We start from the raw sequence: 13,405 nt of genomic DNA, 5'->3' as shown, positions 1-13,405 counted from the left end.
GAAACAATTATAAAAGTTGTTCTAATAAAAGGTGGGGATTTCAATTAAAATAATAACATGCCAGGTACTACAGGTATTTATTTTTTAAAATGTTTAGACTTGTTGTTTGTAACTTTCTAAAAATTTTCTCTGTTTTTTTAAGTCTCATTGATGTATTTCTTGAAATTAATTGTAACATTTTACATAAGCCTCCAGCAATAAGATTAGTAGAGATGAGTAAAGCATAAGGATTACTTCCTAACATGATGAGCATTATGGAGCCTGCAATGACCAGGCAGAGCCATCACTTTTCTTTAAAAAAAAGCTCTTTTTCTTTTTAGCAGAAGTAAATGGAATGGGGACTCCTCACTGGTAAGACGGGATGTAGGCGTTTGGAAGAGAGGTTAGAGATTTTGAGATTGGAATGGGGCAGGTTTCCTGGATTTTTCTCATCACACATCGCTGCCTGGCTCTTCCCAAGGATTCTGGTATTCCTCAGAGGGTCCTGGACTCGTGTGCCATTTACACATAAAGCATTCAGAACCTGATATGGAGGAGAACATCTGCCTGGATTTATTAATAAACTTCTAGCTTGCTACTTAACTCTAGCCCAGCAGAATTTTATCCTTTCTTCTCTGCCGAGTCTGTACCACTGCGTAATGCAGGTGTTTGAGTTGTTGCTTGGATACAAGAATCAGCTTTTTAGTAATCATTTCCTATCTCTAAATGTGCACCAGAATTTGGCCAATGTCTGTCAGAATACTTCCTGTTTACTTTTGATGAGGTATTGCAATATTTAAACTAATACTTTACTCTGTAATTGAAACACCGATTCAAAAACCAGTTTGAATGCCATTCTGTTACAAGTTTTTCTGTTTATTAAAAGTTCATTCCTTCAACCACACACTCAGATATGTCTGCCACTACAGGCTTCGGGTGGAATTACCTCAGATGTGCTGACTTTACTTAAAAATGTTCTGAAGCGCAAGAGCAAGAGTTGATATTTCCCTCAGTTTGGGAAGGACGTTGAGATGCTTGAGCACATCCAGAGAGGGCAACAAGGCTGGAGAGGGGCTGGGAACACAAGTACTGTGAGGAACCACTGGGGGAGCTGGGGGTGTTTAGCCTGGAGAAAAGGAGACTCAGGGGTGACCTCATCGCTCTGCACAGCTCCCTGAAAGGTGGAAGTATAGGTTGGATATTAGGAAAAATTTTTTTATGGAAAGAGTGATAAAGTTCTGGAATGGCTGCCTGGGGAGGTGGTGGAGTCACCATCCCTGGGTGTGTTTAACAAAGCCTGGATGTGGCACTGGATGCCAGGGTTTAGTTGAGGTGTTGGGGCTGGGCTGGACTCGATGATCTTGAAGGTCTCTTCCAACCTGGTGATTCTGTGAGTTCTGTGATATGTGTTTATGTAGGGGCAGTATTGCATTCTGCCTGTACCAAGCTGATAAAGAGATGTTCTTGTTGGATGTTTTCCACAGTTAAAGAGGGAGAAGTGCTGCCCCAGCTGTGCAAGGCAGAGCAGTTCCAGTGCAGCAACAAGCGTTGCATCCAGGAGCGCTGGCGCTGCGACGGCGACGACGACTGCCTGGACGGCAGCGATGAGCACTCGGAGATCTGCTGTATGTATGCACTTCCCTTTTGCTCCACAACCCAAGCTTCAAGGATTGCAAACCAAACCATGCAGCCAAACTAAAGCAATCACCTTGCAGCTGTTCCTGCAAATCTTTCATTTCCTTCTTTTCCTGCGTGCAGTAATGGCAGCCCTTTCAAATCTCGCTGGTGCACTCGTTGCAGAGCACAGTGCCAGAGCAGTCATCTTTTGGGGTTGGCACTGTCATTCCTGATTCTTTAAATATTGGTGGGTTTTGCTTTGTTTCCCACTATTTCTTGCATGGGTCACAGTATAACACCCTATGGGAGGGAATGGAAAAACGGAGCCAGGCTCTTCTTGATAATGTCACTAGCAGGACAAGAGGTAATGGGCACAAACTGAAAAGCATTAATTTTATCTGAACATCTGAAAGATAACAATTTTTAACTGTCAGACACTGGAATAGATTGCCCAGACTGGTTGTGGAGTTTCTGTCTGTGGAGATACTTGAAATTTCTATGGAAATGGTCCTGAAAAATCTGTTCTATCTGGCCCTGCTCAAGTAGGGGATTATGCCAGGGGATTTCAGCAGGTCCCTTCCAACCATGAAAATATCTGAGATTGTATAATGCATTTCTTAAAAAAAAAATCCAAAACTCCTCAGGAAAAAAGGAAAAAAACCAAAAAACAAACAAAACCAAAACCCCCAAAAGTATTCAAACCAACAAAGTAAACAAATCACCTCCTCCGCAAAACTCCCCCAAGAAAACCAAACCAGCAACAAAACCAAAACTCAGATCCCTACATGACTTGGAGTATTAATGTATATTGTCTTTAAAGTTATGGTTTTACAAGAGATATATCTTTTAGCTGTAGAGGAGTTCCACTGTTGAAATGAAAAATAATAGAAAACGTACCAATTAAGTCCCTGTCATTTCTGGAAGGTTCTTAAGTAGCCTGCTTTAAAATTAGTGTTGCAGCACTGAGAATCCTCTTCCTTACTCTGTTTGTCACAAAGCTTTCTATTTCTGTCCTTAGATCATTTCTCTAAACCAAATCTCTTTTACTGAAATGAAAGTACAATACTTCTCTCAATCGGTTGTAGACATGAACACTCTTCTGCTCTGCAGTATCATTGAGTCTGAAAACTCTTTTCATAGTCTCTCTTTCTTATATCTTTGAAACCAAACAACTCCAAACTGTTCTGGGTTTATGTTAGTTTTTTGTTGTTGTTTTTTGTTGGATTTTTTTGGTTTTGTTTTTTTTTCCCCTAGTGGATTATGGCAGGTTTCTTTTAGACTTCATTGCTCTTTTCTGAAGTGATTCTAAGGGTTGGATGTCCAAAACTGGATGTGTGTATTTCTGCTGAGGCCTTTGTGAAGCTGGTTAGGCTGAGAGAACGTGTTTGTGAAGGGTGATTTGTTTATTCATCCTTGGGTAAATTTTGCCTGCTTCACATGGGCCTGATTCTGCTGATACAAACTGATCTTGGGATTCTCTGTAATGCCCAGACCTTTTGCCATATGGCTGTTAAATGGCCAGTTTTGGATTTGTTTTGTTTCATTGTGTTTTTTTCTTGTTGTGGTGGTTTGTTTTTTTGTTTTGGTGGGGTTTTTTTGGGTTTTGGTGTGTGTGTGTGGTTTTTTGTTTTGTTTTTTTTTTTACAGCATTTATGGATTTTGGCAGCTCCATGTGGTAGTCATTGCTGATTTCAGTAATATTTTTAAAAATATTTTCCTAGTTCTGAATTGTAGATCTTACTCTTATTTTGTTTTGAAACCAGCATTTTCTGCACTTAAATTAAAGAGCTCAGCTAATAAAGAGAGTGAGAAGGAAAATCTTTCGGCACATTTGACTTGATTGTCTTTTAAATTAGTGTGAGGAAGACCAGTTCATTGATCAAAGCTTGCAATTCTCTGAGGATTTATACAAATATAAATGAAATAATAATCTGAACGTGATCCATAGTTTACATGGCCAGTGTGATAACATTGATCTCTTCTCAGCAGTTGCCATAGTAACTCCAATAGTTCTTTATGAGTTTGAAATATTTGCAATTATGAGTAGAATACACGTTACTAAATATATATGAGCAAAAGCTTAACGACCATTTAAAGCAGTATCTATGTCAAGTATTAAAGTCAAATTTAAAAAAAAAATAATTCTTCAACTTGTGATTTTATTACTTGGATGCTCCCAGTTTTGTTCTCCAGTCACATTGCAAACTTTGGAAGTAGGAGATTTGGGACACCTATCTGCTGAGATTATTAATTAATCTCTGCTTCCTGTGCTTCTGCACCCTGCACACAGAGCAGGGTTCGTGTGGTATTGATATCACCCTCGCTCTGCGTCGTCTTCAATTGCAAGAATAGGCAGAAAGGTCAAAGATAAAAGCTACTGAAATGTCAAGGATAAGCCTGCAAGACATCCTTTCATTTTAAATACCCTTTGTTTCCAGATGTATGTTAAACTCTAAAAAAGAGCCTGTGGATGGCTGAGTAGGTGAAAAATAGCTGGAGATTATTTTTAACCCAGCCTTTGGAATGGCGTGCAGTTTACTGTTCTTGTCTAGATGGAGATGAGCAAGATCTGCTAATAACAGATGTTATTAGCATGAAAGAAGCAGAACATAAACACTTACTACAGTTGCAAGAGCAGGCCAGTAGTATTTACTTAAATCCCATGCATTCAGCTTCATCCTTTCCTTGAGAATTGGTAGCCAGCAAAAACGTGTTTGAGAGATACCTTGTTCACTCCTGAATACCAGGGTTTTTTTTCTGTTAGTTTTACACCGTGTTGCATATTTCACTTTTTGACACCTACAATTTCATGGTGAGTAAACAGCAGATCTATATGTGGCCATTGACAGTAATGTGCCTCATTTTAGAAGCATTTTATGACCTGCCCAAATCCCTGCTCACTGTGGTATCATATTTTGGATCTGCACTTAGCAGCTTGCAGCTGTTCCCTTCGGTGTTTTCCTTTGTTTATATGCACTTTAGTTTGCAAACCTCATCACACTGCCCAAATGTGATTAAGAACGTGTTTCTTTAAGGAAACAACTCCATAAAATGCTGCTACCTTTTATCACCTAATAGAAGAGGATCCCTATATTGGCATCTTTATTAGATATTATTTAATTTATGATTGAAGCACTGCAATGTTTGTAATTGGCTGGTTTGCTGAACAATCTTTATGTCATGGTAGTTATACATACAAGATAACCACGCTAACTGCATCACTGGGAATAGCATTTAATGTGTTCTTTTCACAGATTTCACAGCTGTTTTTCTCAGGTTATCTTGTTAGGGGAAAAAAAAAAAACCTCTCTTTTTTTCTCCACAGTCAATCACAGCTGTCCTGATGATCAGTTTAAGTGCCAGAATAATCGCTGCATTCCCAAGAGGTGGCTTTGTGATGGAGCTAATGATTGTGGTAATAACGAAGACGAATCAAATAAAACTTGTGCAGGTAAAAATTTTACTTGGTTGTGCAAACAGGTTCTCTAACTTCAGTTCCATGAATAGTTCAGGACTGGTTTGAACTGAACTGAACCAAGCTGCTACTTTTAATCTGATTATTGACATTTTAAATTAATTCAGATTTTGATGCCACCGAGGCTGGAATGCAAATTATATTTTACTTAATCCATGTGCTTGGCTGTGCTTTCCAAAGTTATTCAGCTCTTAATCTCTCCATATGGGTTGACTGTCAAAGCAATGCTCAGGTACAAACTCAGAGGTACAAATCTTTTTTGGCAGTTAGAACTTTTTTTATTAATGTGCTGTGATGGGTGCCACATTACCAGTAAATTTTATTTAACGGTGATTTAGTTTATGCTTAATTAGTTATTCAGTTTCCACTCGGTGCCTTGAAATTCTTTTCATTTCTGAGTTATTAACTGGTGAGTGGGTTTTTAAGCAAATAGGAAGATGAAGATTGTTTACTGATTCCACTGTAGTAAATCGTGGAATTCCCAAATCTGTCCTTTGCTTGTGTGGAAGTGATGTTTAGTGCTTGTTGTCAGAGTACTCTAAACAAGCATTAAATCTCAAATATGCAACATGCCATCCATCAATAAGCTGATGAGTGTTTTGAACTGAAGTGCAGTGCAAGACAACACACATTGTGTATTAAAATATTCCCTGTTGCCTTTCTGCCTTGATATTCTTTGATATCCAGCTGTTTGCTTGTAGGGTGAGAATCTAATTTGAAGACCATTTTTTTAACCCTTTGTCAGTTTGCAATGGATCAAATTTTGTATTCTTGTTTTTCCATTTATTCCTGCAGTGGCAAACATAGTTAATGTTTAAAAACTACTTTGAAATATTTTAAACTTAGATTCCTCTTTTGTGTTTTGGGCAACTTCTCTGAAGAAAAAGGAAAATGGTAGTTGAAAATAATAAATGAAGAAATATTATTTCAGTCACTGGAGTCTTTGACATATTAGCCATTTTTTAAAGTGTAGAGTAACATGCAGGTTAATTCTAAAAGTTTAAATTTGGAATCAAAATCTGTGTTGCTATCTCTGGCATTTTTATGAGTTCAAATTTTAAATAAACAAAATTATACATAATGACAGTTTTCCATGTTTGCTTTTTAGTGACATTTTACAATTCATTTTACAATTCATTACTTTCAAAGTAATTTCTGTAGCTACATAGCACAAATTCTTTTAATGATCCTTATTTCTTCAGGAGAAAGACATGCATTGATTCCTTTAATGGATGATTGCAGTTAAGTGTTTACAAAGGCAAGGATTCTAAGAACAGTGAGGCCAGGCACATCACACACAGGCTAATTCCCATTTTCCTGTGTAAATACAAAATTCACAAGGTCATCGTTCATGGTGTGGAATACAAGTTGTTAATATTCCTACTGGTGGGCATTTTTATGCCCTGATTTTTGTTTACTTCAACCATTAGTGCATATTAATTCTTTTCTTACCACTTAGCTTTGCACAGTTACATCTAGAATTTCATGTTATTTTATGAGGAAGAAACCACTAATAATTCAACATAGCAGAGGTAGAACAGAGCCCTGCAGATGACCTCAGTTTTCTCTGAAATCAAAGGAGGTGAGTGATGTTTAGTCAGAGCAGTGGAGAGGTGCAGCAGGCCAGGAGGTGCCCTCCAGCCCTGCAGCTTCTAAATTCAGACACCCACCAAGAGACCTAATGGATCTAGTCCATTTCCCTTGTATTTTTGGAGTGCTTTGTCTTGACAGCAAGAACTTGCCAGGTTAATCAGTTTTCTTGCGGGAATGGACGGTGCATTCCAACATCGTGGCTGTGTGACAGGGAGGATGACTGTGGAGATGGAACTGATGAAATGACATCCTGTGGTAAGTGGATTTTTCTTTTTGGGGGGGGGAAAGGAAAATTCTTCTGTAACATATAAAACACATAGTGATCTCTTGTCCAATGAAATGATAATACTCTTTCTGAATGGCAAAAAGACTTTGTTTGACCGATAAATAAACCCAAAGCAAATGCAGCATTTTCTATTTAGTGAGTTTTTAACTACAATACCAAATATGCAGATCAGTCAAGGCTTTTTTAATTTACAACCCGTTATCAAATGCTGTCACCCTCAAAAGTTATACTTTATCTCTGCCACATACCTCTCCAATGGGCCCCTCAGCATATTCTAGATGTCAATAAAATCAGCCTGTTTCAAGCCTCAACAGAAGTATATTTGATCTTGTATTTTTCAGGAGAAAAAGACAAAAATCTTGGTTCTATCATGAGAGTGTCAGCAGCTGTGCTGACTGCTGCCTTGCCGAGATACTGCAGAGAGGGGTGTGCTCTCTCTAATCAGCTACTTCCAAACAATTAAGGATTTTAATAGTCACTTGTTTTGCAGGGCACTGGTAACTGCTGTGAGTCTGAGAGCACGAGGGCCAATGAGCTGTCTGCAGATGCAGAATCACAGAAATGATATATTGCAGTGTAGAAGCACAGGGTGCTTTGGGTTGGAAAGAACCTTGAAGACCATTTTGTTCCAGCCCCCTCCATGGGCAGGACACCTCCCACCAGGCCAGAGCTCCATCCAAACCGGCATTGAGCCCTTGCAGGCATGGGGCAAAAAATGTAGTCTTTACATGTATAAAGATAACAAACCCAAAACAAACGAACAAAACCCAAAACCACCCAAACAAAAAAAGCAAGAACTTTCTAGAAGTAACTGATGAAGTGTTATCATCAATGGCAGCTTTTTTTCTTACCCTTTTCACCCCGAAGCAAGATTATCACCTCTGTTCAATTAAGTTCTTAGTGCTCTCTATGTAATTTTTAAATAAAAATTTATTTTATTTTAAATCTGTTATTAGATGCAGCTGGTTTGGTTTAGTGCTTCATCAGAGTGTGACTCTTTTTGAGCCAAAACTTTGTGAGGTTCAGTAAAAACAAAGTGATTTTAGTGCTCATCCTAAGAGAGTTTTTTATTTACATGGCATGTTTTAAAAATTTAGAAAAAAACTCTTCAGTATTTTCCAGAGTGTTTAGCAATAAATGCATCTACCTATGACATCTACCTATGTCATTGGCTTTAGAAGAAAAGTCTGAAAAATATTTAATTTACTGTATTCAGAAGCATATTAGATAGTTATAGAAACAAATATGTGTGGTCAATACAAATAATTCTTTATGAATAATATTGTCTCAGATTTCTTCTGCTTTACTGGAATGCTGGGAGGAATTGCTTGTGAAGGCTGACTTTTAATTTTGTATTTTATTATCCCAGTGTAGAGTAACTTCATTTCTTGGCTGTTCTTTAGCTTGGTACTTAACCTTCCCATTTTATAGTGCTCCATTTCCTGTCTCTTCCTGGCAGTGCTGTTGCAATTGGAGAACCCTTCTGTAAATAAGCACATGGAAAATAGAGTTTGTATCAGTCATCAAGCTTTGGTTACTCTTAAATATTGGCATAGTGGGAAAACCAGCCTTGCTCTGATGGGAATATAGGACCAGACCATTTATCACAGAGGAATGAATTTCATGTTGATGAAAAGTAGGGTTTGGACAGTATTTACAGTTTGAAGCCATTTTATTTTTCTTTTTGGTGTCTCACCTTTTTCTTCTCTCCATATTAAAGACCTGGAAGGTGCAAATGTTTGCTACAGCACAGTTGTGTTATTTATGCATACAAGAAGATGACAGAATATCACTGAAGAGTAATATTAAACTATGTTAAATAGTTTTTATTTCTTTTTGAACACTTTCACAGAATTCCCAACATGTGAGCCACTAACTCAGTTTATCTGCAGAAATGGAAGATGCATTAGCAGCAAATGGCTCTGTGATTCAGGCAAGTATCAGGTCCTCTGTATCTGAAATGAATATGAGTGATATCACATAAATACTGCTTTGATGTTCTTTTTTCTGAGACTCATTTTGTCAGCTTGGCTTGTAAGTGGTCAGAGAATAAATGAAGCATTTTAGAATTACTGACCTGACCTAGAAATCAGCAACACTGAAGGTTCAGATAAGGAATGAGGCATTGGATATTGTAATAGGTACAAATACTATATTATGTAGAATGAAGTATGAGAATTCATTACTAAAAAAAAAGGAAAGCAAAGCAAAGCTATTACTTGTGAAAGTATTTTCTGTTCTTAGAAAACATGATTTTGGTGACCAGTATATCTGATTTTTTGCTTTTTGTGGACAAGTTCAGTTAAATAAATAGCATCCTTGAAGACTGAAGGCCAGCAAAACTTTACAATGTATTTAGTTCTTTTGGCTGGAAGAGTACATATTTGAATGTTAAAATGAGTCTCCTCTCAGAGCTTGTGGTATGGGAGTGATTTTGCTCCAGTCCTAATAACATTGGGTTGGTCCAAAGCATTTGGTGTTTCTATAATTTTATTTGTCTGACAGGAATTTTTAGCTGTAAATGGACAAATTCCCAAAATTATCACAGTGTGCTGATGAATTTCTGTGCATGGAGACCCTTTAGGGTGTACCTAACATATTTATCTCCTTCTTCCCTTGATGACCACGATCAAATTACAGGAATTGCCTTAAGACTGTTGTAATGACTACAACATTAGAGTAATGAGAAACTGCAGTCCACAATTATTTATGTGCTTTCTCCACTCTGCACTCTTGTAAGCACATGGAAACAAAGCTTAATAGCACTGAAAAGAAATTTGTCAGGTTTTCATTTTGCTTTATATGAAGCTGTTTGTGTCTGTGATTAACTATCTTAGGTTATCACAGAGAATAAAGTAAACCAGCTGTGTTTGAAAGCCCGTGTTGTCACACACAGTTAAAGAAATTAAGAAAATCTACAGGCTTCTCATGCTTGCTGGTGTCTCTGATTGAATAACTGAGTAAGGGGTTAGACTGTCCAACTATGACTGGGTTGAGTGCTGTTGGTAAATAATATTTAAAGTATTATGTGCATTAGCAATAATTTGATGCCTGTGGGCAGAAAACATACTACTTTATTTACTGGATTTTGTTTTTTCTTTTGCCTTTTCCAAAATGATTTTCCCTCCTTACCTATTTCATTCAGAAATTTTATATTTTACAATATTTTAAAATGCTGTTTGCAGATGATGACTGCGGTGACGGCAGTGACGAGCTGGGCTGCGTTCACTCGTGTTCTGCTGATCAGTTCAGGTGTCAGAATGGCAGATGTATCCCAGGGCACTGGGCCTGTGATGGTGACAATGACTGTGGAGATTTCAGTGATGAAACCAAAACAAATTGCAGCAGGGAAGGTTAGATTTAATTATTTTTTTCCCAAGTTTTTAATACAGAGAATAATTTGTTATAAATACCTGACCCCCAGCCAATGGGAAAAGAGGAGATGCTTTTAACCTTGGTAAAGACTGGAATGGTAAATAAGTGCAATGTGATAACACAGAAGTGTATCATGAAGAGGAATGCATTTGAATACAGAACAGGTATTACAGAGAGATAAGTTTTACACTTTTACTTCAGGTAATTATGCTAGATGTGGAGTTTGTCTTATTGCAGAGATGCATGCTGTCTAGGTGAAGAGACAGAAGCATTCTTTAAGTTATTATTGATATTTTTTGGTTTTTTTAAATTTCAACAGTAATACTCTCATTTTTGTGTGATGCAAGTCTTTGTGGGTTTTTTTTATATAAAAGCATTTTAACAAACTCCAGCCCTATTTAAATGCCATACATTGTATTTATTTGACTGGGGAGAGAAAGGAAGGATGCTTATAGCAAAGTATAAAGAATTATCAGATCAGAATGAGGGAATATCTTTCATATTTTCTTCTTAATGTTTTTTCTACAACAAAGTAATTGTACACAATGTTATTGGTCCCTTTCCATAACTTTATATTTTAAATCTAGTTGGATGGCTCATACAGCTACATTAATTATCAGAATGTCATATTAATTTTATACATTCACAGAAGTAATTTTTATCTATATCAAAATGATCAGTCTAGAACTGATCAACCCACTTTTACCCCTGTTCATTTCCATTTTAAACTTTAAGCCTTGCTCTAACCTTTTACAATAGAATACAAGAATGTTGATTATGTAAGGGAAAAAACCAACAAAGCAATCTTAAATAAAATAAAATGTATATTTATAAGCAGTGCTATAAGAATTGATTCAAATAATGCTTCTTGGTACAAGCAGGGAAGTATAAGTATGCCATTACTTTAAAGTTCATGCTATTGTCGTTAGTACGTTATTAAATAATAGAAATGCAGTTGTAATAGCTTGGGAACAGAAAAGCAAGAATAAAACTGAAATGGCCATAAGCTAGAAAATGCTTAGAGAATTATGTGTGTGATGAATAATTAAGACCTCCCAGTAATCATTGTCTGAAGCAGTCAGCACTGATTCCAGGGCTGCGCTGAGTGAAGCCCCTTTGCTGTGGGGTTTGGAACAGCTCCAGCTGCTCCTGCAGTGCTGTGACAGCACAGACCAGCAGGTGTGGGGGCCTTGTCAGGGCACAGATGGGACCTCTCAGGTTCTGTGCAATAGGAGATGGACCTTGTTGGGTAAAAAAGGAGAAGGAGGAAGGATGAGGGAAAGCAGCTTGAGGATTAAGCGCAAGGTAGTGCAACACCAGGGATATTTCATTGGCCTTGGTCCTTATAGCTCCAAACTCCTTCCTGTCTGACAGATGTGAAAAAAGTGACTAAAAATCAGTATTGAGCATGTGCTGGAGGGGGAGTGAAGGAAGTGAGGAGGTAAGAAAGAGTTTGTCTGAAGCTTATGTTGGAGTGATGAGTTACAGGATGGAATAGGGCGTTTTGAGTGTTATACTTGGGAACTCGGATTGTGGCTTGGGTTAGGAAGAGGATTCTAAGCCAGTATAGAGTTGGAATGGAAAAAAAAACAACTCACACGAGCAAATTCTTCAATGTAATTCTTATTTTTCTAAGAAACTCCCTCTCCTGGAAGGTGCAGTGGGAGGGAATTTCAGTGCAGTCCTGACGGGAGCTGCGTTCCTGAGCTGTGGCGCTGCGATGGAGAGAAGGACTGTGAGGACGGCAGCGATGAGAAAGGCTGCAATGGAACTCTCAGGGTGTGTGATGAGAAAACAAAGTTCTCCTGCAGGAGTACAGGTAGGGGCTTGCAGATGCATTTTCTCTGTGTGTGTCTGGGTGATTTTGTGTTGTTTCATCACATACCTACTCTTTAACTCATGCTTAATACTCATGAGGTGAGGTTACTCATTGTACTCCTACCAGGAAAATAATATTGATTTACCTGTCCTGTCTTCTGATTTACAATATGAAACGGATGAGTTTTGAGATTACTTAAAGCTGAAACCACTCTCTGTGATAGTACATCACACCAAATACTTAAATAAAGCATTTAATAGTACTCCAAAGTTCAGGTATTTTCTTCACTTTCCCCTTTTTAGCCCTAAAAATAAGTTGAATAAAATGCTATAAAGTACCTTAAATACTTTGAAGAATTACAGCTATAGCACCGGAAATTTGAAGTGCAGTATTGGAAGAAAAATACATTCTTTGATTGTGTTTAAAACCAATTTGTTTTCTCTAAGTATGCTACACTAAAAGGTGGGATAAGAATGTGGCAATCATTGCATGAGGATATGAAATTATATAAACAATGATGTTTAGATGGAACTTTTTGAAAGGGAAAGTCCAGTTAAAGAAGAAATTAATATATGTCAGGACAGTATTAATATTTTTGTGATTTCTGTCAAAGTTTTCTCTGATATTAGGGCTAAAACAATTTTCACTGCAATATTTAAAGGCTGTAAGAAGTAGGAATATTGCTGCCATTGGGCAACTACAAATATTGAAGGAAGGGAAAACCCATTCTAAAGCCTGTGTTGGAGCTAAGCATGATAAATGTGTCAGAGGAGTTGTGTGATCTCTATCCAAAAGTATCTTGCTGTTCCTTGGATTTTAAAGTTATAAAAATAATGATGTCTTGAAAAAGAAATATGGAATGCTGAATTGCATCTAAAAAAATACATTTCCTTTTGTGTCCCAAAAGATGTGTAGAATAAGTAGATGTTACATGAAACTTTTTCTATAGGTAAAAATAGATTATTCACTTCCAACAGGTGGTCTGTTTCCTGAAACTGGGTGGTGGAAATAGCACCAGGAGCAAATGTATTTCCTAGTGCCTAAATGGGGAAAAGCTAACACCAGTCCAAGTGGCCAAAACAGAATTATTAGAGGCAAGAAAGGTGAATAAATCTCAATAGATGAGGTTTATTTTCATCAGCTGCATCTGGAAAGCTAATTGAGACAAGATATTACAAGTTAAGAGGAAGCAGAGATAAGTTAGAAGCAGTGTGGAATATAAAATGGAGTGTAGATTTTAGTTATTAGGCTTTGTTCCTTT

At 37.4% G+C, this 13,405-nt stretch overlaps 1 protein-coding gene across 5 annotated transcripts in view; it reads left to right on the top strand.

Moving 5' to 3' along the window:
* Positions 1-13,405, top strand: part of LRP1B (LDL receptor related protein 1B) — a 634,192-nt gene that overhangs the window by 425,952 nt on the left and 194,835 nt on the right. For all 5 annotated transcript variants that reach the window (XM_030951951.1, XM_030951950.1, XM_030951947.1 and 2 more), the window contains exons 16-21: positions 1,464-1,604; positions 4,922-5,047; positions 6,803-6,919; positions 8,803-8,883; positions 10,136-10,303; positions 11,962-12,144. In XM_030951951.1, the coding sequence (XP_030807811.1) occupies positions 1,464-1,604; positions 4,922-5,047; positions 6,803-6,919; positions 8,803-8,883; positions 10,136-10,303; positions 11,962-12,144 (816 nt within the window). The remainder of the gene's footprint in view (positions 1-1,463; positions 1,605-4,921; positions 5,048-6,802; positions 6,920-8,802; positions 8,884-10,135; positions 10,304-11,961; positions 12,145-13,405) is intronic.

The sequence above is a fragment of the Camarhynchus parvulus genome, chromosome 7, assembly GCF_901933205.1.
Source record: "Camarhynchus parvulus chromosome 7, STF_HiC, whole genome shotgun sequence".
Lineage (NCBI taxonomy): Eukaryota > Metazoa > Chordata > Aves > Passeriformes > Thraupidae > Camarhynchus > Camarhynchus parvulus.
The sequence above is the reverse complement of the archived record's forward strand: the minus strand, read 5'-3'. Positions and strand labels throughout refer to the sequence as shown.